At 40.4% G+C, this 27,122-nt stretch overlaps 1 protein-coding gene across 1 annotated transcript in view; it reads left to right on the top strand.

The window, feature by feature from the left end:
• Positions 1-27,122, top strand: part of USH2A (usherin) — a gene marked incomplete at both ends in the record, with an annotated part of 783,425 nt that overhangs the window by 683,160 nt on the left and 73,143 nt on the right. Inside the window, 3 exons of the mRNA XM_082834448.1 lie at positions 16,400-16,627; positions 20,993-22,509; positions 25,854-26,175. Coding sequence (XP_082690574.1) covers positions 16,400-16,627; positions 20,993-22,509; positions 25,854-26,175 — 2,067 coding nt within the window. The remainder of the gene's footprint in view (positions 1-16,399; positions 16,628-20,992; positions 22,510-25,853; positions 26,176-27,122) is intronic.

Genomic DNA, 27,122 nt, shown 5'->3' with positions numbered 1-27,122 from the left:
TCAGAACCAATAAAAGTTGTTTTTATTTTTAATTAAGTATGCTTAGCTTAAGTACATTTTCTCTTAAGGTGTAATGACTAAACCGTGATCATTTCCTTTTGTTTATTCATTTAAAGTGCAAATAAAAGCAGATAATCAATAGATCATAATCTAAAACTAGAGGATTTACAAGTTAATAAGCTTGAGTCAATAGATATTCCATAACGAAACCCTCAGTGCTGAACCTGACATAATTTGCTTTGCACTAAGCTGGTTGACTTAATGCTTTAATTTAATTCCAATATTACCTGAAAAATCCGAAGAAAAGGGGAAATTTTAAATCCTATTAAAATGTTTTCAAAACAACAACACAACTGCTTCAGTGTGCCACCAGCGTCTGCGGAAAACACCTGGGCTCTGATTGTTGATAACAGTTAACCCCTTTGGAGCCTGGCACAAATGAATTGTGGAAGACGGTCTACCTTTACAATATCTTTTCTTAGCCTCAAGTGTTATCAATTTTTAGTCTTATAACATCTGCTTTTCCTGACTTGCAGGCAAACAATTGGCGTTGTGTTTATTTGGAAGCAAGTTTTCTATTCCCCTTGATTCCTCTTGAGATTATCATTCAGTCTGACATCCCATAAACCAGAACATTAAACAGGTCAGAGAGCAGAGGATGCCTTTCCTGGGTCCCTGGGAAGAAGAAATGAGACCCTCTCCATATCAAGAAGTAGCATAGGCTGGCTTCCACCTTCCAAAGTCTGATGGGACTAATGGGGGTACATTCAAGGTTATAAGCCCAGACTCTATAGTCAGAAGGCCTCAACTCAAATCCTGGTTCTGTCCCTTATAATTATATGACCATGGACAATTTGCTTCAACTGTCTTTACATCTATTTCCTCATCTGAAAATGAGGATAAGAGCAGTGTCTATCTCATGAGGTTGTTTTAAGGATTAAACAATGTAATATACATTCGGCTCTTGGAAAATGCCTGCTGTATAGCAAGCACTCAGTGTGATTAACCCTTGAGAAACTCTTTAGGAAAAGGATGAAAAAGTACACAGAACATATGCTAAGAATAACTTTGAAAGCAGCAGCAGCGCTGAATGTAGTGGTCAGATGTGTCTTTCAGCACTGTTTTGTGTGCACAGCCAAAGTCCTAATGTATTCCATTTGTTACCATCCTCACAACATCATCTGTGAGTCCCCAGTCTGGTTTTCATTTTGTGTTATCACTGGTCCCATTGTAGCCAGAGTGGCAGTATGTTTCGGCTGCCCTTTAACTAGACCAGCATCAGCTTTCTCGTCCCATCGTTGTCGCCAAGAACAAGTCAGTTCACTTTGCTAAAATAAATGGGCTAGAAGTTGTGCACTGGCTTTTGACCACAGAGTACACTTTTCTATTCAGGAAGGATACTCAGAAAACAGAGAACAGAAAGCTCCTTGATTTTTATGGTGAACATTTGTTCACATTTCTCCATCTCTCTCTGAAATCACATGCATCTAAGTCTTACCATCAACGTAGGTGACAGTTGTTACATACTTGTTTCCTGTGCCTGCACGAACTTGATCAATGCCATTCACACTCCTGTCACTTCAGTTGAGCTATGTATGCTGTCGGTACTACACACGTTGAGTTTAATTGCCACTTAAAATGTCTTCAAAAAGATTACACCATGATTTCGCATTAAAATGAAAAGTTATTGTATAAACAGAAAGGCACAGAAGCAGCAGCTTAATATATAATTTTAAAAAAAAAACCTATACCCATGCAAGTCTAAAGGTGTCTTTCCACAAATATAAAACAAAAACTCCAAGTGTTAAAAAAGCATTGTATCTTCATTCAATTGGAAGTATTTTTTCCTTTCTTAGGTATGCATAAAATAACAGTGTGTCTTGGATTCCTTCAAATTCAAGGATTCAAAGAAATGAGGTATATTCCATGATGAATTTATTTTACTGAAGTACAGTTGATTCACAATGTTGTGTTAATTTCTGCTGTATAGCAAAGTGATTCAGTTATACATATATATATATATACATTCTTTTTCATATTCTTTTCCATTGGTTTATCACAGGATATAATATAGTTCCCTGTGCTATACAGTAGGACGTTGTTGTTTATCCTTTCTATATATAATAGTTTGCACCTGCTAATCCCAAACTCCCAGTCCATCCATCCCCCACCCCCTCACCCTTGGCAACCACAAGTCTGTTCTCTATGTCTGTGAGTCTATTTCTATTTTGTAGATAAGTTCATTTGTGTTATAGTTCAGATTCCACATATAAGTGATATTATATGACATTTGTGTTTCTCTTTCTGACTTACTTCACTTAGTATGATAATCTCTAGGTCTATCCATGTTGCTGCAATGGCATTATTTCATTCTTTTTTATGGCTCAGTAATATTCCATTGTGTATATATACCACATCTTCTTTATCAATTTATCTGTCAGTGGATACTTAGGTTGCTTCCATGTCTTGGCTGTTGTAAACAGTGCTGCTATGAACACTGGGGTACATTATCTTTTCGAATTATAGTATTCTCCAGATAAATGCCCAGAAGTGGGATTGCTAGAGCGTATGGCAACTCATTTTTTAAGGAACCTCCATACTGTTTTCCATAGTGGTTACACCAATTTATATTCCCATCAACAGTGTAGGAGGATTCCCTTTTCTCCACACCCTCTCCAGCATTTGTTATTTGTAGATCTTTTAGTGATGGTTATTCTGACCGGTGTGAGGTGTTACCTCATTGTCATTTTGATTTGCACTTCTCTAATAATTAGCACTTCTCTAATAATTAGCACTTCTCTGATGACCATTCTTTCATGTGCCTGTTGGCCATCTGTATGCCTTCTTTGGAGAAATGTTTGTTTAGTTATTCTGCCCATTTTTCTATTGGGTTGTTTTTTGTTGTTGTTGTTATTGAGTTGTATGAGCTGTTTATATATTTTGGAAATTAAGCCCTTACTGGTCATATCGTTTGCAAACATTTTCTCCCATTCTGTAGGTTGTCTTTTCATTTTGGTTATGGTTTCCTTTGCTGTGCAAAAGATTATAAGTTTGATTAGGTCCTGTTTGTTTACTTTTGCTTTTATTTCTATTGCCTTGGGAAACTGGCCTGAGAAAACCTTGGTATGATTTATGTCAGAGAATCGGGGTTTTTTTTGGTGTGGCATTGCCTAGATTATCAGTACAATAATGAATAGAGGGAATTCTGGCTTACCTGATTGTTATATTAATGGGAAGGTTTCTAAGGCTTTTATGTTAAATATGGGTTGGCCAAAAAGTTCATTTGGGTTTTTTCATAAGCCGTTATGGGAAAACTCGAACGAACTTTTTGGCCAGCCCAATATAATTTACTGTGTGGTTTTAGTAAATGTTTTTGATCAGACTAAGGATAATTTCTTCCATTTTCACCTGGCTAAGAGGCTTTATCTTGAACAGGTGTTGAATTTTGTTAATTCTATGAAGATGATCATATGGAAATCAACTTTTCTAAGAGCTAAATCTTATACAGTCATGATATCTCTTTTAAATATATTGTTGGACTCTATTTGCTAATATTATGACTTTTCATCTCATCTCAAGTGATTTTGGTCAACAGAAACACATTTTTCTTGTTACGTTCTTGTCCGATTTTGATATTTTCTTGATGACATGTCATGAGTTTGGTATGTGGCCCAGTTTACCTCTTTTCTGGAACCCTTTGTCTATACATAATATTATCTGTTACTTGCAGATTTAGTTAAAAGCAATAACAAAAAACTTCACTGGTAAAACTCTCTGGACCTGGGCCTTTTTGAAGTAAGGGGCTGATTTAGGGCTTTATTTATTTTTATTTTAAGACTGATTAACATATTTGAGTACATTTGTTTAAGTTCTCCTATTTTTCTCGAATTGCCCACTTTATGTACACTTTCACATTTACTATCATAAACTGGTTCACATTTTCCTATTTCCAAGGATAACCTGGCCCATGAGGACTAAATGAGTATCTGCCATCCTAATACCCAAGACCCTCTGAAAAGTATCATTTTGAGTTTATTAGCACCAACCTCCCTTTGTAAGTGTCCCCTACTACCTAATAGTATTATTTATTCTTCATTGGAGAAAGGCATTGTCTTTTTCAGCTCAGCCCCCAAAGTCAGGGTATGTAAGAACACAAAAATGGTATCATATTCCATGCCCTATAGGTAAAAGCAAAAAATCATGCTCATTATTATATGATCCAGTTTATATATATATATATATATATACATACACATATATGTATATACATATATATGTAAATACATTTCTAAAGACCAAATAGCTGACGTCAATAACAAGGAAGAATTTACTCAATTAGTCAATGCATATTTATCCAGTACCTACTAGGTCTTCACAGCAAACATTTACAAAGGTAGTGTTTATGGATTTAACTTAAAAGATCTACTTACATTCATAAGATGCTACGCCATTTTTCAAAATCATTCTCCATATATTCTCCATATAAGCCAGGGTACTATGCACTAAAAATACCTTGAGTTATGCAGTGCTTTAGACTCAACCTTTTATGTATGCATAGCTTCCAGAATATTTATTGAATATCTTATGCATAGAAGCATCTCTTAGATGCTTAGGATAATAATAAAACCTAGCACTTATTAAATTCCTACTGCATAACAGAAACTATTCTACAAGTTAACTCACTAAAACTTACAAACTGAAAAAGATAGGCACTATTACTATTCCTTTTTTACATATGAAGAAACCAGAGTAAAGCAAGGTTAAGAAACAGTCCTGATGCAAAACGTTTCATTCACTTTGCAGTGGGAAGACAAACAAGTGAACAGACAGATATAATACAGGAGAAGATCCATTAATAAAGGAAGTAGATCTGTGAATAAATTCAAACCCATTCTCTCTCACACGGAGCAGTGCTTTTGACGAAGAAATTTGGGACAACTTGTTTCACACAAATAATTTTAATTGAAAAGGGTGTGTACGTATGAGTTGGGAATCTCAAGTTCAATTGCAAATCTAGTGTTGATGGATTGTAGGACCTTGTACAGGTAATTTAGCCCATTTGGATTTTAGTTTCAACTACAAAATTAGCCTGTTGGAGTAGAATCCAGTTATAATTTTTTGACTCTTTACCCTTAATTAAAAGTTTTACTAATAGGACTTATGTATACATGGATATTTCATATTTAATCACAAGTACTATGAGTGTGTCTATCAAAAGTTGGAAATATAAGACTCCTCCCTTCACTGCATAAAAGTTCAAACAAATCTTTGATTAATCTTTAATTGGAACTGTCAGTTAAAGCCAAGTATAATGCAGTTAAGTGGTACAGTATAGTTCGTGAACCCCTTAGAGTCCCAGAAACGTTTTCAGGGATCTGCCAGGTCAAAAATATTTTCATAATAATATGAAGACATTATGTGTCTTTTTCACTCTCATCCCCTCACAGGTGTACAGTGGAGTTTTCCAGAGGCTACATTATGTGTGATGATGCTTTTTCTCTGCTGGCTAACAGAATATGTGCTTCTGTGTTCTTTTCCTTTAATACTTTCTCAATTTTAATTTTTTATATAGCAAATATTGGTAGATATAAATCACAGAAACAAAAGCTTTTGGGAATCCTCTATTATTTTTAAGAAGTAGGGGTCCTGAGATCAAAACATTAGGACCACTGATGCAGTTGACAAGAACATTTGAAGTCAATATAGTACAGGAGTAAAAGCATAACCCTGCCACTTACTAGAACTGTGACTCTGGGCAAGTTACCTATCTAAGCCTCAGTTTCCTTATCTGTAATGTTACCACCCTCAGAACTTTGTTGTGAAGATGAAATGAGATTATGCATGTAAAGTCCTTTTCACACCAGGTCTGACACAGTAAAAGCAAAAACTTTTATCAAAAATAATGATCCTGTCTTAGAAAGGATACACAAGAAAATGGTAAACTGATAACTTTTGTTACCATTGGGCAGGGAACTTGTCATTGTATCCTATTCACATGGAAGTCGCAATTTATCAAAAGTAACGATTTAATGAAAACTCTAAAAATTTTTTTTAATTACCTTGTTCCTAATAGATAAAGGCCTTGTTCATTTCTGATGAAATTTTATCTCTGAAAAGAGCATTGACCATCAATGATGGTAGCTCTTAGTATATGCATTGTTTTGCTGTGGAGGCTACAGCCAACTGCAAGTTAATTGGCTGATACCCAAGCATACCTGTATCACTTTGCCGCACACAGAATTTTAGCTAACCTAGTTTCCACATGCAAAGTGAAAAGGAAGTCCTGATTTCTAAAAAATAGTATACCTCTCCTACATCATCAGTCTCTCTCTTGTTATTAGAGAATTCCCAACAGTATACACACATGCTCTAGCATCTCTCTTGTTTTTTAAATGTGATCCCACAGGCCCCTCCAGCTACCATCCTATTTCCCTGATCTCCTTCACAGCCACACTTCTCAGAAGACTTATGTTACTATTCTGTTTCTACTTCTATATATCTGGTTGTCCCTTCTTCCCACTCCATCGGATTTCTGCTGGCTCTACTTCCAAAGTATAAGTCCACTCAGTTAGTTTCATCTCTGCCATTATCACACTACTCCAAGCCACTATCAGCCCTCCCTGGACTTCTGCAAAAGCCACTCCCTCTTGACCCCCATTATCTACTGAATTGTGTTCCCCCCAAATTCATATGTTGATCCCTTAACCCCCAATGTGACTTTATTTAGAAATAGGACTATAGGGACGTAATTAAGGTTAAATGAGGTTGTAAGAGTGGGGCCCTAATCTGATAGGACTGGTGTCCTTATAAGAAGAGGAAGAGACACAAGAGATCTCTCCCTCTCTCCATGTGCACAGAGAGCAAAGCCACGTGAGGACACAGCGAGAAGGCAGCAGTCTACAACCAGGAGGAGAGCCCTCACCAGAAACCCTGATGGCACTGTGATCTGGGTGTTCTAGCCTCCAGACTGCAAGAATATAAATTTCTGTTTTTAAACCAGTCTGGTATTTTTGTTATGGCAGCCTGAGTAGACTAATACAACCCCCTACCTATATTTTTCACACAGCAGCCATAATGATCTTCTTTTATTTATTTATTTTTATTGAAGTACACTTGATTTACAATGTTGTGTTAGTTTCAGGTGTACAGCAGAGTGATTCAGATATATAGATATATAGATGTGCTTTTTCAGATTCTTTTCCACTGTAGGTTATTACAAGATATTGAATATAGTTCCCCATGCTATACAGTATATCCTTGCTGATTATCAATTTTATATATAGTAGTGTGTATATTTTAATCCCAAACTCCTAATTTATCCCTCCTCACTACCTTTACCCTTTGGTAACCATAAGTTTGTTTTCTATGTCTGTGAGTCTGTTTCTGTTTTGTAAATAAGTTTAGTTGTACCATTTTTTAGATTCCACATATGTGATATCATGTAATATTTGTCTTTGTCTGACTTACTTCACTTAATATGATAATCTCTATGTCCATCCATGTTGCTGCAAATGGCATTATTTCATTCTTTTTTATGGCTGAGTAATATTCCATTGTGTGTGTGTGTGTGTGTGTGTATATATATATATATATATATTCCACATCTTCTTTATCCATTCATCTATCCATGGACATTTAGGTTGTTTCTGTGTCTTGGCTATTGTAAATAGTGCTGCTATGAACACTGGGGTGCATGTAGCTTTTTGAATTAGAGTTTTCTCCAGATATATGTGCAGGAGTGGGATTGCTGGATCATATGGTAACTCTGTTTTTAGTTTTTGAAGGAAGAATGATCTCTTTAAAACCTAAATCAAATTGTGTCACTCCCTTGCTTAAAGGCCTTCAATAATTTTCCATTGAAATTAGCATCAGACTCTAACTCTTATCTTGGCCTGAAAGCTATCCACCATCTGGCACCTGCCCATCACTTTGACCGTACCTCGGGTCATCCTCCCTCACAGGCCTCACTCACACTAACTTCTCTCTGCCAGCAAAAATCTCAAGCTCATCCTTCTGCCTAAAAGTTCCCCCTGGGGCTTCCCTGGTGGCGCAGTGGTTGAGAGTCCGCCTGCCGATGCAGGGGACACGGGTTCGTGCCCCGGTCCGGGGGGATCCCACATGCCGCGGAGCGGCTGGGCCCGTGAGCCATGGCCGCTGAGCCTGCGCGTCCGGAGCCTGTGCTCCGCAACGGGAGAGGCCACGACAGTGAGAGGCCCGCGTACCAAAAAAAAAAAAAAAAAAAAGTTCCCCCCTGGTTTTTCACATGGTTTCTCCTGTAGTCTTGCCTACATGGAACTTCCTCAAGGATCTTCACCCACCTTTCTTAAACCAAGACTCAGTCTTCCCTACCACCTAAAAAACACTAGTTCATCACTCTAATTATTTCCTTCATAATTTGTCACAGCTTCTAATTCTCTGTCTCTGTCTCTCTCTCTCTCTCACCCACTCACTCCCTCTCTCTCCATTTTCTTGTATAAATGTAGGACTCCTTGCTTTTTCCCTCCTTACAATGTAAGACTCAGGAGGATATGTCCTTGTCTCCCGTGCTTTCTACTGTGTCCTCAGAGCTTAGGAGGGTGCCTTGTACACAGGAAACCTTCAATAAATATGTGTTTAATCAAGGACTGAATAAACATAAGACTGGCTGGAATTAATGAAATTCTGTTCAATGCAGTTTAGTACAGTTTTACTAGTATTGCCATAAAATAGATTGCCAGAGTGGAATTGCTGGGTCACAGAGTATACACATTTTTAATTTTGATAGATCAGAAGGACTGCTTTTTAATATTTAGTATGACTGATTTGCCACTTTAAAATTTAATTATCACAAATTTAATTTTTTTTCCTCTTCTCCTTTGAAAAATGAGCCATTTCAAAACCTTTCTTTTTTCTCCCCCATGTTTTTATGGTAACTGAGGCTTCATCGTTCATTTGCAAGAACCCTAGCTTTTGTTTTATATTGACAGATTAAATTGATAGAGCCCATTTATCTATAAAGAAAACTTCTGTGAGTTGAATCTTCTTGTTGCACTGACCCCCCCATTACAAAATGAATGATGTACTTCAATGAGAGAAGAAAATACCCCCTTTTTCACATGTCATTCTTCTTCTCTGAATGTAGATATTTGTGGAAGACACAAAAGTACACACAGCACTAACACATGAAAACTGTAAGCTGAACATTTTAAATTTGAAATTTACAATTGTTACAACAGATGACCCCCAACTAATCAGTTATGTAACAATACATATCACAATTACTTAACGGGAGGATATGCATTTATACTTTCTTGAAATCTTTCCAATTGAGCCCTCTGACATCAGTTAGAACCCAGAGCTAGGAATGCTTTCACACTTGTTTGAACTTTTGAATTAGCTTCATTCTATTTTGTTGCCATCAACAGTATCCCTAAACTTTTCCAGCTACCTTCTAGCTGTTTGATGTGTATAAAGTATAAGGGTATGGATGGCTCCACACAAACATGTCCCCACTACCAGCAAAAACCATAAACCAGGTACATGTGATTCAGGACAGAGGACAGTATAATTGTCTTCTATTCAGTCCAGCTATTATAATCCCCACCTTGAGTTCAATCAAAAGACAAACACTGTGCAAAGAATAATTTCAAATTTTGAAATGGATCAAATATTCAATAAAATTTTTTTTAATCTTATTCCTTTTTAAAAATGTTATCATGTTTTAATTTATAGGAGAAGAAATTTTGTCTCTGAAGATTATGAGCTGAACAGGCACACATTTGGCCTAATTATATACAGTTGAGGAATAATGGCTTCCACCTCTTTGTACAACTGCCGTAGTCACTCATGTATAATATCTGTGACCATGGGCATTTTTTTTTTTTTTTTTTTTTTTTTTTTTTTTTGCGGTACGCGGGCCTCTCACTGCTGTGGCCTCTCCCGTTGCGGAGCACAGGCTCCGGACGCGCAGGCTCAGCAGCCATGGCTCACGGGCCCAGCCGCTCCGCGGCACGCGGGATCCCCCCAGACCGGGGCACGAACCCGCGTCCCCTGCATCGGCAGGCGGACTCTCAACCACTGCGCCACCAGGGAAGCCCCATGGGCATTTTTATGTTAACATTATTTACAGTGTTCCAATTGTAAATTTACAATGTATAGCATATCTATTTTTTCTCTTTTTTTAATTGAAGTATAGTTGATTTATAATGTGTTAGTATAAGATATGCAGCAAAGTGATTCAGATATATATACATGTATTCTTATACATATATATGTATTCTTTTCAGATTCTTTTCCCTTATAGGTTATTTAAAAATATTGAGTAGATTTCCCTGTGCTATACAGTAGGTCCCTGCTGGTTATCTATTTTATATACAGTAGTGTGTATATTTTAATCCCAAACTCCTAATTTACCCTTGTTGTTCATCTATTTTATATTTAGTAATTTGTATCTGCTAATCCCAAACTCCTAATTTTTTCTTCCCTGCCTCCCTTTCCCCTTTGGTAACTATAAGTTTGTTTCCTCTGTCTGCGAGTTTATTTATGATTTAAGTTCATTTATATCTTTTTTTTTTTTAAGATTCCACATATAAGTGATACCGTATGATATTTGTCTTTCTCTGTCTGGTGTACTTCACTTAGTAATAATAATCTCTAGGTCCCTCCATGTTGCTGCAAAATCTTATTCCTAAGAAAATACTCTCCTATTACCTTTTACATATGACAGTCTATACTTTATTGACTGAATAATAATTAAATGAATGAATGAATTCATCTTAACAGATTTATTATTTTATCAGTCACTAACCATGACCTACACCATGACAGGCAAAATTTAAACATTCTTCCATTATTCCTTCAAATTGCATGGTAGAGTTCTGCTGTTCATTGTTTCCTAACAAATGTAGTCCAGAACCTTTAGGGTGACATTCACAGCCCTGTCCAATCTTACCACCAGTCTCTTCCCTTCCTTAATCCCCACTATTGCCCTATATCCACAACCCTTCAGCTACGTTCAACTCTTAGCTCTTTTCCAAATGTATCCTGCATTTTTTCCTTCTGTTCTTTCTTCCAATCCCTCACACATTTTCGTCTACTCAAACTCTACATCTTTCCTGTCCTACATCAGATGCCAGCGAAGTTTTCCCCAGCCCCTCACCTTCTTTCCCAATTAGAAGTATCTATCTCTTCAGTATTTCCCTGATTTCCCTGGCGCTCAGTATAGCATCTACTACACTCTGAATTGTGTGCATCTGTATATATTGTTGATCTGCTCTATTAGATTAAAAGCTCCTAAGCGTCAAAAGCCTGTGCTCGGGCTTCCCTGGTGGCGCAGTGGTTGGGAGTCCGCCTGCCGATGCAGGGGACGCGGGTTCGTGCCCCGGTCCGGGAGGATCCCACATGCCGCGGAGCGGCTGGGCCCGTGAGCCATGGCCGCTGAGCCTGCGCGTCCAGAGCCTGTGCTCCGCAGCAGGAGGGGGCACAACAGTGAGAGGCCCACGTACCGCAAAAAAAAAAAAAAAAAAAGCCTGTGCTCTCCATCTCGTATCCCCACACCAACTTCACTGAATCTTGTACATATCAGATGCTCAAAAGGGTTTAAAGAATTGAATGGAGCTGCTGGCCGACAATACTAAATGTTTCCCCTGACCATTTTGACAACTCTGTCTTGCCACTTAGCAACGCCACCTAACATAGACACACTGTTCACACACATGACAATAGATCATGAACCCAAAGGGTGTTTTCTTCTACCTTTCTTGTGCTGTCAGTCGATCTTTCATTCTGGAGCAACTCTACGTGTATGTGTGTGTCATGAAAAAATGTCGTCTTTGTCCCACCAGCCAGGAGCTCTGTAGACAGAGATGGCATTTTATACTGACCCATAAAGTCAGTATACACGTGAAATCAGTGGAAATTTTCTGACTGTGTTAACATTTTGCAGGCTTGGAAGTCCATGCTTAGATAACCATGGATAAGCACTTAAGGTTGATATTTGGGGATGGGTAACAAAGAGCATTTCTGTATTAAGACTGGATTTTTACAAAATAAGTACTAGATAGAAATATGTTGATGAACTTTTGGAGAACTCAAAAATTAACTTTATGAATGGGAAGGAATATAGATTGACAATGCCTCAAATCATCTGGCTTTCAGAAATCTAGAAAAATATTTTGTGTTGATTTTTTAGGCACTAAAATATGTAAAAGTCATTCAATTGACTGGATGTACTCGGCTCAGAGCCATGAATTTCAGGTGATGCTAAATGAGAACTTTTCTTATTTCTCATGTTTCAGTTGTAACTAAACCAGGAGCTTGTCAATAACCAGTCCTTTATTTTATCATTATGACAAGATAAACTGTAACTTACGATACAACGGGGACGCAGCATCCAAGTGGTTCAACTGAAGAAAACAAAAGTTAATATATTTAAATCTAGATTTCCCTGAAGCTCTCTGTGCAAAATAAGCAAACTTTCAATATGAGGTATTCTCTGGGTCTTGGCATTCGTGAGAATTAAGGAGGCAAAGGAATCCTACAACCGGGTTAGGATTTATAAGCCAATAGTCACCCATTTTTAAATACGGAGCCCAAGATAAGGCGTGAAGCCAGAAGAAACCCCATTGGCTGGAAATGAAGTTGATGGTGACCAGGAAGATTAACCCCTTCCAAATGCAATAAGCACACATAAGACTCTGTTGATGAACACAGCAGTGCCGAGACATCACTGTTTTAGTTCATTACCAGGAGCAGGGTAAAAAGAGTCCTTAGGGCCAAGGTAAATGGGTTCAGTGAAAATGCACCTTAAAGACCAGAGGGAAGGCTCTGGAAACTGCTGGATCATCAGATCAATGGACTCAAAGATGACTAAGTTAGGTTGCTTTATGCAGTTTAAACATTTGTGCAGGGAGTCTCCCCATGCAGCCTTTTATTGACAGCTACAGATCAATGGTAATTTTTGATCATTTTCAACCTACATAAACCTATTGACCCCATGGCCACCTTTGGGGCACTTCAAGTAATCAAAAATAATCAGAGGAGATGGTGTAAAATTGTCTGACTGCCAAAGACTCCAAGTAGTTTCACGTGCCCCCAGGAGCAGAGTTGAGAGGTTAAAGTGTAGTTCACATTGCCAGCAGAACCTCAACTGGCGGAGTGTTCCAGAGAGTCTTGTCTTTATGTCTCATTAAAGGACTCACTGATCTGTAAGTATTAGATTGCAGAGAAAGAATTATTCCTGTTTTCCTTTGTTGAGTCATTCTTTTCTTCGGCTGCCTAACAGAAGTGGTTAATATACTTTTAGAATTAAAAAAAAAATTAGCAATATTATGTGGCTGTAGACATGGACAGGACAAAGACAAAAGGGAAGAAGGTATAAGTTAGGTAGCCCAAAGGTCAGGGATAACAAATATATATATATATATCTCAAAAGAATCAGTAGGACAGAAAAGGGAAATAACAAACAAAACAATGACAATGAAAAGAAATCTTATTGAATTAAGATAATCTCCAGAGGGAAGGAAGAAAAGGGGCAGCAGCGGAGTGAAAAGAAGGAAGTTTTTAATGAGGACTTTCCCAGTCAGTGGGACAGAATGCTCCGTCCCCAAAGGAAGGAATGGAATCCAAATCACGTAAGGTCAACAGGGCTCAAGCAAATATTCTGAATTTAAGGAAAATCACAAGTAACTGAGTAAACAAACAAGACTCAACCTAATCCATAGAGTGAACTGTGCCCAGATTTTACAGTTGGTTTCTAAAATAGTGAACTCTGGGGTTAGATATCCATTCGGGGAAGAATAATATAAAGGATTTCCTAAAATGTCAAACAATAAATCGGTTAGGGATTGTCTTGCCATTTTGAAGTTTTCTTTATTTTTTACGTGGACTTAACTAAATATTGACAAAAAGTATGGCTATCACTGAGGTTTATTTAAAGCATGCGTGTGTGTGTTGTAGTTTTGCAGAAATAACAAGTTGACATAATATGGGAACTTGTCTCAGTATAAATTTATGATAGAAAAATTCTCCTTCACGTTTCCTGTACATTTATGATATGTGATTATTTCTATTTTTTAAGAAGATATATAGACCAAATTAAGCAAAACAATTGTTGTAATCACCTTTTGTAGGAGTCTACATGTAAACAGTTCTGTGTCAGGCAGGCGTGAACTTCAACTTGAGACCTGCAGGTCATATTTCCACATTAGTTGGTGGAGGTTTTGAAGCCAGAACATTTTCAGTACTTCTGCTTTCAAGGATCTGGCTATAAATGTTTATTAAAAGAATCTATAATGAAATCAGTTTTGTTATTTTTTAAATGGCGGCCTGGAGTGTGTTGGATGACTGAATGTCAGTTAATCATTGAGCACTCATGGCACCGAAAGTGCTTGATAGTATTGCCATCTAGGGGCTGAATGGAATTCTCAGCTCTGAAATAAACTGTAATTGAGCAGGTGCTGCTATGGACAATATACGTATGTTTTTGCTTTACAGCCCACATGCTTTTCGTGTTTCTTATGACAAAAGCTATCTCTAAATGTCCCCCAGCAGCCTACCTTTTTTCATATATAATCTGTTAGAGGTGATCACTGTTTGCTTTGGAGCTGATGCTTTTTTGGCATCTACTACTGAATATTCTGAACAAAGAATGGTTCTTTTTTGCATTATTAATCTTGCCCGTGTTTGCCCTATTTCCACAGAAAAGGAATCATTTATCAGAAAAGAATGTTTGTAATCGGGACTTGTAGCATATTCAACTTTAATATTCACTATGGTCATTCTATTTCTGTGCTATATTTATCTAAAAGACCAATCCAATGTTGTTGGAGAAATAAGTTTTAAATATTTATGATCTAACTTTTAATATTTTAAAAAAGAGAAATTAGTATTTCTGTAAAATTTTTTTCAGAGCCTGGTCGCTTAGCAAATGTTTAAATATTAAAAGATTTCAAGAGTTCAGCCTGTAATATCATAATAGGACCTTACTGAAACAGGAAAATTGACTTTACAAGTTTTTGATAAGTAAAGGAAATTATATTTCCCCTGCTTGTGTTTAACACATAATAAGAAACATTAACTAATAGAAACTTATAAAACTTATAACCAAGAATGTGGGGAAATGGTGTCAAAAATTATTTCTATGGTGTGTTTTGGTTTCGTCTAAGCAGTTTTTTTGGAAAGTGGTTCAGTTGGATTTTGCCACCTGGTTTTAGATTTTATTCAAAATGAGATTTGGATTCCCTCAAATTAAAAAGAATTTCCGTACACATAACTTTGTCTGGTGCTTTTGGGTACTGCTCTCAGAAATAACTTTCTCTTCTTCATCTCATCTTCCTCTTCCTGTGCCCACCAAGAAAAGGACAATTGAAGACGATCTGTCACATTTATGTGTCAAATAAACCAAAGCTGACCTCGCATACCATTAAGTGTATATATCCTAGTAAACCAGTAAAAACTTCTTTGTGATTATTCACGTCCAATGGATATGGTACACAACAGAAAGTGTCTGTGTGTGTTTACCTATACACACATTACTGGTCCACTTGCAGACATAATTCCTATCTGTAAACAGACACTTCCATCCAGCCCAGATGTAGAAAGAGCACCCTGGGCTCCTTCAAAACATTAGGATTCTTAGGTCCAGTTTAATTATGCAAAATATGGTTAGTGCTGCTGTCCAAGCAGGAAAAAAACGAATTATGCAATCATTCTTTTTTCTTTTAAATTAACAAAGACCAAATACTCAAAGCCTAGCTAACAATTACTTTTGGTAAATTTCAGAGTTTTAGTTAGGGTGTTTTTAACAAATGAGAATATTTTCACGTTGATATTAATAGTAGACTGCCCTCAGGGTGCTTGCGCATCTATAGTTCAGTTGGTTTATTGTTGTTTCCTTGTGTTTGTTTTATTGTCTTTGTAAAATGTAAATACACACCAAGAGAATGAGAGAGGGGGGAATTGGGGAGAGTCTTATGTAAAAAATAGTGTTGGGGTTTAATGAGAGAGAATTAGCGTTGCTCAGGTTCAATTTCCAAATCCTTAAGATTGTTCCATTCTCTGCCACTCAACTTGGTACCACTGATTTCCATCATGAAATCATGCCACACTGACCTGAGACATCATAGATTTTTTTTATTGCTTTTGTAATATATTGCATCCCTTGGGTCGCAAGCTCTGAAAAGGCAGGGATCCTATCTGATCCAAGCTGTGTGTGTGTGTGTGTGTGTGTCTGAAATCACACAACATTAGGTAATATATTTAGCATGTGAAGAACAAGAAGAAACCATATTGTTTTCTTAATAATTCAAATCTCTGTTGTGATATTTGTGCTGTCATTGGTGAGGCGTCTTGGCCAAAGAATGACCTTCCAGCAATTGGTAGCAGTTTCCAAAAGGAAACTAAACTGTTCATTTTCTTCCAGGGGACGAGCCATCAAGCCCACCTGTTCGGCTTAGAACCCTTCACCGCATATCACATTAGTGTTGTGGCCACAAACCAGGCAGGAGAAGTTTCAAGCCCCTGGACTCTAGTTCGAACCCTAGAATCTTCCCCCAGTGGGCTGAGCTACTTTACGGTGGAGCAGAAGGAGAACGGCCGGGCATTGCTACTGCGGTGGTCAGAGCCTGTAAGAACCAATGGTGTGATTAAGGTAATGTCTACCCTGAATATGCGATCATGTTTGGTATTCTACAGATAAATAGATGAGCCCTGACATGCCATCAGGTCACTGTGGGAAAACTCCCTTCACAGTCTGGTTAATTCTTCCTGATAGTTCCTCCAGGCGCTTAATCATAGAGCAGAGAAAACTAGCTCACACGTGTTAAGCTTCCTATGAACCCAACACCGTCTAAGTGCTCTCTATGGATTATCTCATTTAATCCGCACATCAGCCCTACTCTGTAGGTACCACTAACCCTCACTGGGCACATGAAGGCTAAATCACTGTCTGAGGCTAAACAACATTGCGACCACCGAATTGGGATTTGAAGCGAGGTAGGCACACCAAAACGGAACTCTAAATGACCGTGTTCCTAGTGCCTCCCGAATTGTCCTTCCCAGCTCTTTGCTTAAGCTTTGCCTAATTTGCACTTTGAGCAGAGCTCACTCAGCAGGAAACAGGAAGCCCCGCATGTCTGCTAAGTCCACGATGTCCCTGTGTAGCCATGAGAAGCAGTCTTATTAATGTCACATCTAACCCCAGCTTCGCCAGTCTGTGAGCGCCCAAATAAGGTTTCCATTATCATCCACATTTTGATGCTTTGAACCATCACCCACATAAGAGGCAGCATCATCACCCTTCTGATGTTCTTCTCCAAGGCTGCTGGCAGCTCAGCTGTCCATCTATTACTGCCTCTGCCTCTAGTCTCCTCTGGCCCTGGACCACCACTCAGGCCCTCATCCATCACCTCGTGCAGGCTGGGACTGCCACCCCCTGCAGATGCTGTAGACACTCTGCCTCTCCTTTACCACTCCCTCTCAAGGTGGCAAAGACTCCCCCACTAATTCCACATAGAACATCTAAGACTAAGCTGTGACTTTTGATAAACCTTCCCTGAAAACCCCATAGTGGGATGCTGGCAGGAAATTACCTACAGCAGTGACTTAGATCTGTAACTAGAGCTCACAGACCCAGGCCCATCCTCATGGGCCTCCCTGTAGGCTGCCTCACTGCCCGGTACGGCGGCCACCTCTCTGCCCACCTCCAGGTATGCTACAAGCTGCTTTCTACCAGCCCCTGGCATGTGACTGAGCCGGACTTTGGCTACTCTAGGACAGGAGGCCTGAGCCCTAGGAACCATGGCCTTAAAATCCAAGCCTCAGCCCTAAGGTCCCCATCAGAGAAAAGAGTATCTCTTTCACACCCATCAAAGCACCCCTCCTTGTGAGTGTTTATTTCCCATCCCAGTGTCTGCCTCTTCCTGGAATGATTGACAATAGAAATATCTACTCCTTTTACGTGCGTTTGTGGTTCACCAAATATTTATTGAGGCTTCTACTAAGTTCCAGGCAATTATTCAGGAGCGAACAAGACAGGCAAGGTCCCTGCTGTCATAGACCTTGTGTGTGTGTGAGAATACATGAACAGTGGGGCTACAGAGAGGCAAACAAAAAGCTAGTACACAAACCAGAGAATTTCAGAGAGTGGTGAATGCTATAAAGAAAATTAAACAGAATAATGTAATTATGCCTGCTCGGGCTGTTTTAGCATGGATGATCATTTGAATTGAGTTGACGTTTGAGCTGAGCCCTGAATGACAAGACAGAGTCAGTCATGTGAAGATACGAGAGCAAAATGTTCAGACAAAGTGAACAGCAAATGCAAGGCCTGAAGCCAGGGATGAACTTGGTTTCTTCACATCAAGGGAAGAAAGCCAGTGTGGTTGAAGTTTGGGAGGGTTGGGGAGGGAAGATGATACTAGATGAGATTCAAGGGATTGGTGAAAGGTGGACTGTGTGCTCAACCTTGTGGGCTGTGATCAGGAGCTTGGGATTTATTCTGAGTGTGATGAAAAACTACGGAAGGGTTTAGGCAAAGGGATAGCACAATCAAATGTATGTTTTTCCAAATCACTCTGGCTCCTATGTAGGAAATGGGCTATAAGGAGACCAGTGGAGTTTGGAATCTGTGAAAGAAGTCAGGGTAGAATTGACTGTGGCTTGAATTAGAGGGGGAGTTGAGAAGGTCAAGAAATGTGAGTGGATTGGGGATGTATCCAGAGGTAGAGATGACAAGGTCTGTTAATGGACTGAATGTGATACATGAAGGAAAAGTAGTACTTCAGAATGACATCTGGACTTTGGCCTTGAGTCATTGACTGGGAAGGGAAGGCTGGAAGATGTACAGGTTTGAGGGGATAAGTAGGTAGTTGGAAGTACAAGTCTAGAACACTCGAGAGAGTTCTTCATGAAGATATATGTATTTGGAATTCATTAGCAGATGAGTAGTATTCAAACCCATGGGCCTGGAGGACATCACCTATGGAGAGGACCTAACTCGAGATGAAGAGAGCCTGGGATCAAGCCCTGGGGAATACAAAAATTTAGAGGTCAAGAGTATGGCGAGGAGCTGTCAAGACACATGAGGTAGAAGGAAAAGTAGATGAGAGGGATGTCCCAGAAGGGAACAGAAAATGTGCCAATGGTGTTGAGAGATCCAGTAACATGAGGGCAGAGATGTGACCCTGTATTTGGAAACCAGGAGGTCACTGTGATCTTCACAAGAAAATCAAATGTTGAAATGGGAAACCTGGTCGGGATGGTTTGAGGGAATAGGATAGCAACTCTTCAAAGAAGTATAGATGGAAAGAAAAAAACAGAGAAATGGGGCAGGAGCCAGGGGACTATGGTGTCAAGAAGTTTTATTCAAAAATCAGTGAAAGATCCTAGAGTGCATTTAAATGTTAATGGAAATAACCCAGTAGAGGGAGATAAATCAGTGAAGCAAGAGATGATGAGAATAATTGCAAGAGTGAAATCTGTAGGAAGGAGGAGAGGACAGGATCCAGAGCTCAGGTGGACTTCGGTGGGGGCAGAGGTACTTCATCCATAGGAAAAGGAACAGAGGCAAATAGGGTACGTCTAGATTCACATGCCTATGGCAGTGATAATCTATAACATGAGAACATTCCTGTCTGACTGCCTCTACTTTCCTCAGTCAAATATGTGGTTATGTCAACAACCACCTGTGAGGGAGAGAAGGGGGTATTGGCTGTTAGTGGGGAAAGGAGAAGATATTTCTTACTTTGGAAAATGAGAGAGCAAACATATGGTTTTATAGTTGGTAATCATCTATTTAAAAGTTATGGTAAGAAATTTAAAGTGAGACCAGTCAATATATTTGAGAGCTTTTCTCCAAACCCAGTTAGAAGCTAAGGTCCAGAGGGAGAGCTGAATTTAACACTAGTTAGATATTTGCCAGGTGAATATGGGGGAGGGGACAGAGAGTCAGAGAGACTTTCAAATTGATTGTGGAATCTAAGCTGTCTTCAGAAAATACTCTATTCCCCTTCCCTCAGGGGTATGATCTTGACCTGAGACCCCCAACAAGAAAATCACACCAAAATACAATAGTCCAACTAAATAGATTTCCAGATCTAGGCTATTTAATCTTAAATAACATTAAAGTATATCAACAATCCAGGAACAACCTGTGGGAAGATTTGCCTCTCAAGGGACTCTGGTATTTGTCCATCTCATCTTAAGAGACATAATCACAGGGTCACGACCATGTACAGGAAGGTCTCCTGTCTCTCAGGTACACTGAAGCATGAAAAGATGGGGAACCATCATTCAAAAACATCTACATTCAAGTTAAGTTACCTCTCATCTTCCCCAAAGAACAGTGAATAATATGGGTTGGAAACTTGCTCTACATTTGTATCATGAGCATTCAGATGGTTTTCCCTGGAACAAAACGATACTTTGCTCCAAAGAAACCATCTATTCTTCTATAACTGGTAAGAGGAAACAGGGTGGGTTTTCCATCTTCTGGTCATCAGTTTGTACCTATGTTTTTGTATATGTGTATAACATGTATATGTACCTATGTACACGCATGTGTGCCCACACCAGACACTCACACATCTTCCGCCCTGGCACCCTGGTACAAATGATTAAGCATTATAATTCCATTTCCCAGTAAATGCTGTGGCAATAGACAATGTGGATAGGCCCAATTTAGCCTACTCCGGGTGAAATTAGAAGCACTTAATTTTTATAAAATAGGGAATTTGAATACTATTCCCCACTTCTAAAAGATAAAAATGGGAGGAAACCCCGTGAGCGCTCTTTAAGTCAATGAATTAATTTCAGTAACTCTTAGCTTTTAGATATATGCTGACATGATATCCAACCTTAAAAAGAGAAAAGGCAAAGATCACATTCCCAAAATTCATATCAGAATGCTTCTTCTGGGTTAGGATCATCAAGGTGAGGAATGGGGGGCAGAAGGGGTTAAAAGGGACGAAATAGTGACACCAAGAAATCATGTGCTTCGTCCCCCATCTTCCTGCAGACGTACAATGTCTTCAGTGATGGTGTCTTGGAGTACGCCGGCCTGAATCGTCAATTTCTCTTCCGACGCCTGGACCCCTTCACGCTCTACACGCTGACGCTGGAGGCCTGCACCAGGGCGGGCTGTGCACACTCGGCACCCCAGCCTCTGTGGACAGAAGAAGCCACACCCCAGTCTCAGCTGGCTCCCACCATCCAGTCTGTGGGGTCCACCAGCGTTGAGCTGAGCTGGTCAGAGCCCGTTAACCCAAACGGAAAGATAATTCGCTATGAAGTGATTCGCAGATGCTTCGAGGGAAAAGCTGGGGGGAATCAGACAATCCAGGACGATGAGAAAATTGTTTTCACAGAATATGATACTGAAAGGAATACATTTATGTATAATGACACAGGTCTGCGGCCATGGATGCAGTGTGAATATAAAATCCACACTTGGAATTCAGCAGGCCACACCTGCAGCTCTTGGAGTGTGGTAAGGACCAGGCAGGCACTTCCAGAAGGCCTCTCTCCACCTGAGATAGCCCAGGTATCTGTGAATCCCCCCAAACTGATGATTTCCTGGATCCCACCAGCACAGCCTAATGGCATTATCCAGTCCTATAGGCTTCAAAGGAACGGGGTGCTCTATCCTTTCAGCTTCGATGCTGAGACTTTCAAATATACGGATGAAGCGCTGCTTCCTTTTTCCACGTACAGGTATGTAGTCACAGCCTGCACCAGTGAGGGCTGTTCCACCAGCACACCTACCAGCATCACAACCCTTGAGGCTGCCCCTGCAGGGGTCAGCCCTCCAGCTCTTTGGACCATCAGTGCCACTCAAATAAATGCATCTTGGTCACCGCCATCAATTCAAAATGGAGAGATCACTCAGTATTTACTCAGATTGGATGGTAAGGAGTACCTTGCTGGGCAGAACCTGTCCCTGTTGGTTTCCCACCTGCAGCCTTCCACGCAGTATAATCTCTCCCTAGTGGCCTGCACCAATGGAGGTTGCACAGCTAGTGTGGCAGAGTCTGCCTGGACGATGGAGGCCCCGCCACAAAACATGGACCCTCCAAAACTACAAGTCACGGGCTCAGAATCCATAGAAATCACCTGGAAACCGCCAGGAACCCCAAATGGCCAGATCAGAAGCTATGAACTTAGGAGGGACGGAACCATTGTCTATACCGGCCTGGAAACTCGCTATCATGATTTTACTCTCGCCCCAGGTGTGGAGTATGGCTACACAGTGATGGCCAACAACAGCCAAGGGGGTGTTCTGAGTCCACTTGTCAAAGATCGAACCAGCCCCTCAGCGCCTTCAGGGATGGAGCCTCCAAAATTGCTGGCCAAGGGCCCTCAGGACATCTTAGTGAGCTGGGACCCTCCAGTAAGGACAAACGGTCATATCGTCAACTACACCCTCTTCATCCGTGAGCTGTTTGAAAGAGAAACAAAAATCGTACACGTAAACACAACTCATAATTCTTTTGGTACACGGTCATTCATAGTAAACCAGCTGAAGCCGTTTCACAGGTAGGTAACTGACCCTGGGTTTCCTGAGAACAAGCCACTGCCCCTTTCTATTGCGTGAGCCCTTGGTCAGTCCCAGTGGAGACTCTAACAGCGAGATGTGTGACGTGCCCAAGCCCCATCCGTTTAACCATCCAAGTAGACTAACTACGTCCTTATCCAGCCCAAACCTGCTTGATTACTTCTGGAGAGCAAAATTCTTGCAGGTGACATTTTGAGAGTCAGTTTTTTTAGAAATGTTTGCACTTCATCGCGATGTCTGGAACCAAGTAGTGGAGAGGTAGGGCCACTTCCCTGAGTCTGGTCCCTCCTGGAAACATGCCAGCCCCTGGTCAGTTCTGAGAACCCCAGTGCGGTTCTCTGAACTAGACTGTGAGGCAAAGGAGTATTATTTTAAAGAATGAAAAAAGGGGCCGTCATTGAGAGCTATTGCCAGCCAGAGTTGGACTGATCCGAAATTTGCTCTGGGGCCAGCCCTCCTTATTGAATCCAGCACGTCTTCCAGGAATAGTGAGGCTCCTCTGACTATTTCCCCAGCCCTTCCGTCAGCTCTGATCTCGTGGTTTCTTGGGACGGTGCCACTCTGCCAGCTCCTGTTTTCTTAGTGGTCCCCTCTGAGCTCTCTGATGAGCAAGGGTGTGTGTTGCTTTCCACACAAAGGAATCTGACCACCAGCCCTCTTCCCATACTTTAAAGAATTGCTTGGCTTTTTTCCCCATCACATTTTAACTAACATACATCCCCAGAGAGCAGAGTAACAAAGGACATTTTATTCTTAAAATTTAGTAAAATGAACAGAACCACTTTAAAAGAATTAAAGGCTGGGTGTTGATTACCAACCACCATTGATAAAATTCATCTATTATTGTAATGTACTGATGTGTAGATTAGATCTCTCCTATAATTATCTCTGATATATAGTGCTGTTGAAATGAAACATTCGCAGTCCTATGCATATCCTAATGACAATTATTTAGGGTTGCATTAAATATTAAACAGTGATTAAAACTTCTGCAAGTATCTTCCATAGCTAATCCACATGCTCTGTGAGTTGGCTTTTATCTTACTCTGATGCAGGGCATAAAAAAGGCCCATGTTAGCTCCAGAGCTGTACATTTCATCCCGGCTTCCTCTTTACCTGACTGGTACTTGCACGTTTTAAAGATCGTATCAGCTTGCTCCCCTCCGAAACTCTTATTCAAAAAGATTTCTAGGGAAAAAAAAGTCTCTGGATGTGAGAGGGGCGTTTTTCCCAGGCTGAAAAAAGAAAGTCTGATTTTTGTGAGAAACTTAGCCATGGGATTTAAGGCAATGAGAGATGCCCCTTCACCGTCCACTCTCATCGAAGATGTAAGTGACATTAACGACTTAGAATATCAACGGAATATTACTCAGCCATAAATAAGAATGAAAATTTTGTCATTTGCAACAATATGAGTAGACCTGGAGGGTATAATGCTTAGTGAAATAAGTCAGACAGAGAAAGACAAATACTGTATGTATTCACTTATATGTGGAATTTGAAAAATAAAACTAATGAATGGATGTAACAAAAGGGAAACCGACAGATACAGAGAATAAACTAGTGTCACCAGTGAGGAGACGAGGAGGGAAGGGCAAGATAGGTGAGGGGGGTTAAGACATACAAACTACTGGGTATAAAATAAATAAGGTATGTGGACGTAATGTACAGCACAGGGAATATAGCCAATATTTTATAATAACTTTATATAGAGTATAAACAATAAAAACATCAAATCACACACACAAAAATAAAACCAGGGCTTCCCTGGTGGCGCAGTGGTTGAGAGTCCGCCTGCCGATGCAGGGGACGCGGGTTCGTGCCCCGGTCCGGGAGGATGCCGCGGAGCGGTTGGGCCCGTGAGCCATGGCCGCTGGGCCTGCGCATCCGGAGCCTGTGCTCTGCAACGGGAGAGGCCACAGCAGTGAGAGGCCCGCGTACTGCCAAAAAAATAAATAAATAAAAATAAAACCAGAATATGACTTCTATATGAAGTTGGGATTCATGTCGTTTGGGGTTTTTCCAGCAGCTTAATGTTTACTGAGTACTGCAAATTAGTGTGTCCTCCTTGAGGTACCCCCGAGATGGTCAGTAGGAAGAAGGATCCTGAGAATACCCTACGAAGCAGGAGGAATCTGACCCAGAATTTTAAAACCACCAGAGATAATCCAGAAAACAAATAATCCAGACGTGGAAAATCAAAACTGAGTTCTCAGAATCGCTTAGAAGGCAGATCTGCCATTCACAGCTGTGGATCTGTTCACCAATGAACTGGCAGCCCATCATGGTGAAAATGGGCGTGAGAGGAGAGGGAGGGAAGGGGAAGCAGAAAAGGGAACTGGGAGACTCCCCAAAGGGAGAGAGAAGTGTAATTAAGAAGAGGGCAAGGGGAACAGAGAGAAAGCGAGGAGTGAGCACGAGGCGGTGATTATCTGGAAGAGAGAGAGCAGAAAGTAGAAGACGGAAAAGCCTGGAAGCAAAAGAAATAAGGGGAGAAAGGGAGGTGGCTGGGGCTTGAGAGGAAATTAGGGGTGTCATAATATCATAAAAATTAGGGGCATGGAAAAGAGGGGGAAAGCACTTATTTGCAGCCATAGGCACTTAAGACTAACAAAAGCCCCTTTTGTTGGAAGGGAAAAGTCCCTGTTATGTAAATAGACCTTTCCCAGTGGCAGGAGACCCGCTAGGAAGCAAAACATAATTGATTGGTTGAGTTTAACTGGATGGTGATAAGGTGTCTCCATGATTGATAATCTGGTGTGTAGCTGGGTTAACTTTGGCCCCAGAAGTTCCCCATGTGGTGTAAGGGAGCCTGTTTTAAGATGTCAGGTATCAGGTGAGGGGATTTATTAGCACAGAGACCTTGATTCCATGACGTTCCTTCCTGACCTGGAAACGTTCCTGGGGAATCATTTAGCTCCAGCTGCAGAGAGAGGAGCTCAGGGCTGCTGAAAACTCGTTCAAACTCCCAAGATCTGTATTCTCCCTCGCTGTGTTAAGGAACTCTACAGCGTACCAGAATTTTCCTGCTGGAGAGTATCTTGAAAGTGTATTCATTCTATACATTCCTGTTTAGGGAAGAATCGTGCCCACCGTTTCCAGACAGGTGAGCATCTTCCTTTAGTTTGGAAAGCCAGGAGGCTTGAAAATGTTCTAAAATTTCCATGGAAACATGACTGTGTTGTCCTTGAAAAGGGTTCGTTGTAGGTAAGAATAGATATAAACGTGTCTGTCTTTTTTTCAGAAAACACTTGGCCTTTTAAAGATTCTTCCCACGAAAATCGATTTTGCCAATAATGGGTTATTTCTGCCTTGTGTCCTGAAGGTATGAAGTTCGAATTCAAGCCTGCACCAGGCTGGGATGTGCATCAGGTGACTGGACATCCATACAGACCCCTGAGGTTGCACCTCGGATGCAACCGCCTCCACATCTAGAGGCCCAGACGGCTCCAGGGGGATTCCAGCCCATGGTCTCCCTTCTGTGGACAGGACCACTCCAGCCAAATGGACAGGTTTTATATTATGAATTGTACAGAAGACAAATAGCAACTGAGCCTGGAAAATCAAACCCAGTGCTAACCTATAATGGAAGCTCAAGCTCTTTTCTGGACATGGAACTACTGCCTTTCACAGAGTATGAATACCAGGTAAGAAATGTGTGTTACCAACAACTCGCACTGAGATGGGTGTGGGTACACATCAGCGCCTGTCTGGAAAAAATTGCTTGCAATCTAAAAAGCCACTTAAAGAAACGTGGGACTTATGTCGTTTAATAATATTCTTTAAAAAAAATTTAAGCAGTAAATGAGGGAGGAAAGGCCATATTCATTTGCCTTCTTCATTTTCTTAGTTCTTGATCCGTGTGATATAGGCTTGTTATTCCTATGCAGATTTCTGGTGAAGTATTTGCATTTCTTATTAATGAAGTGGTTTCTACCATTAAGCTTCTCTCTGTCAGTGTTGCCTTGGCTGGAAATACTCCTTGTGAAAAGATCACTTTGAAAATAACTCAGGAATTGTACCGAGAGAAAATAAAATCGAATGGGCAAGCATCTCTAGCCCCTGTGCTCAAGACAGACATAGACTGCTGAGAAAAGTCTAGAGGAAAACAACTAACCTGTGCATGGAGATGAATTAAGTTTTGTAGGAGGACAGCCTAAAAAAGAGGACTTCGCATATCCCTGAAAAGTCAGGAATTAAGAACACTATTCTGAAGGTATTTTGAAATCAATAGAAGACTTCCGTTAGGTTTGTTTTGTTTTGCCGTCTGGGTGCATTTGCAGTTTTCTTGTAAGAAGCAGCTCCAGTTCCTGTGGGGGGATGATTCCTCCACCCCGTGCTCAGCCTTGGTGGGAGTGTCAATCAACGTGTCAGGCTGTCACCTAGCCAAGTGTTGGGCACCCAAGCGCTGCTCTGCCCCTCAGACTTGCCTGGGGCCTGATCTCCAGCAAAGTGACTCAGAATTTTAAAAGGTGGAGCTAAGTCCTGATAAAATATCTCTAACATCAATCCAAAAGCTTTTCTTATCCTCACCATTTCCAAGCCTGGTTCTTCAACTGTTCTTTTAATTACATATAGTTGTCCCTCGGTATCC

The sequence above is a fragment of the Leucopleurus acutus genome (assembly GCF_964270905.1).
Source record: "Leucopleurus acutus genome assembly, chromosome: 2".
Classification (NCBI taxonomy): Eukaryota; Metazoa; Chordata; class Mammalia; order Artiodactyla; family Delphinidae; genus Leucopleurus; species Leucopleurus acutus.
This window is presented reverse-complemented; position numbering and strand designations above follow the sequence as displayed.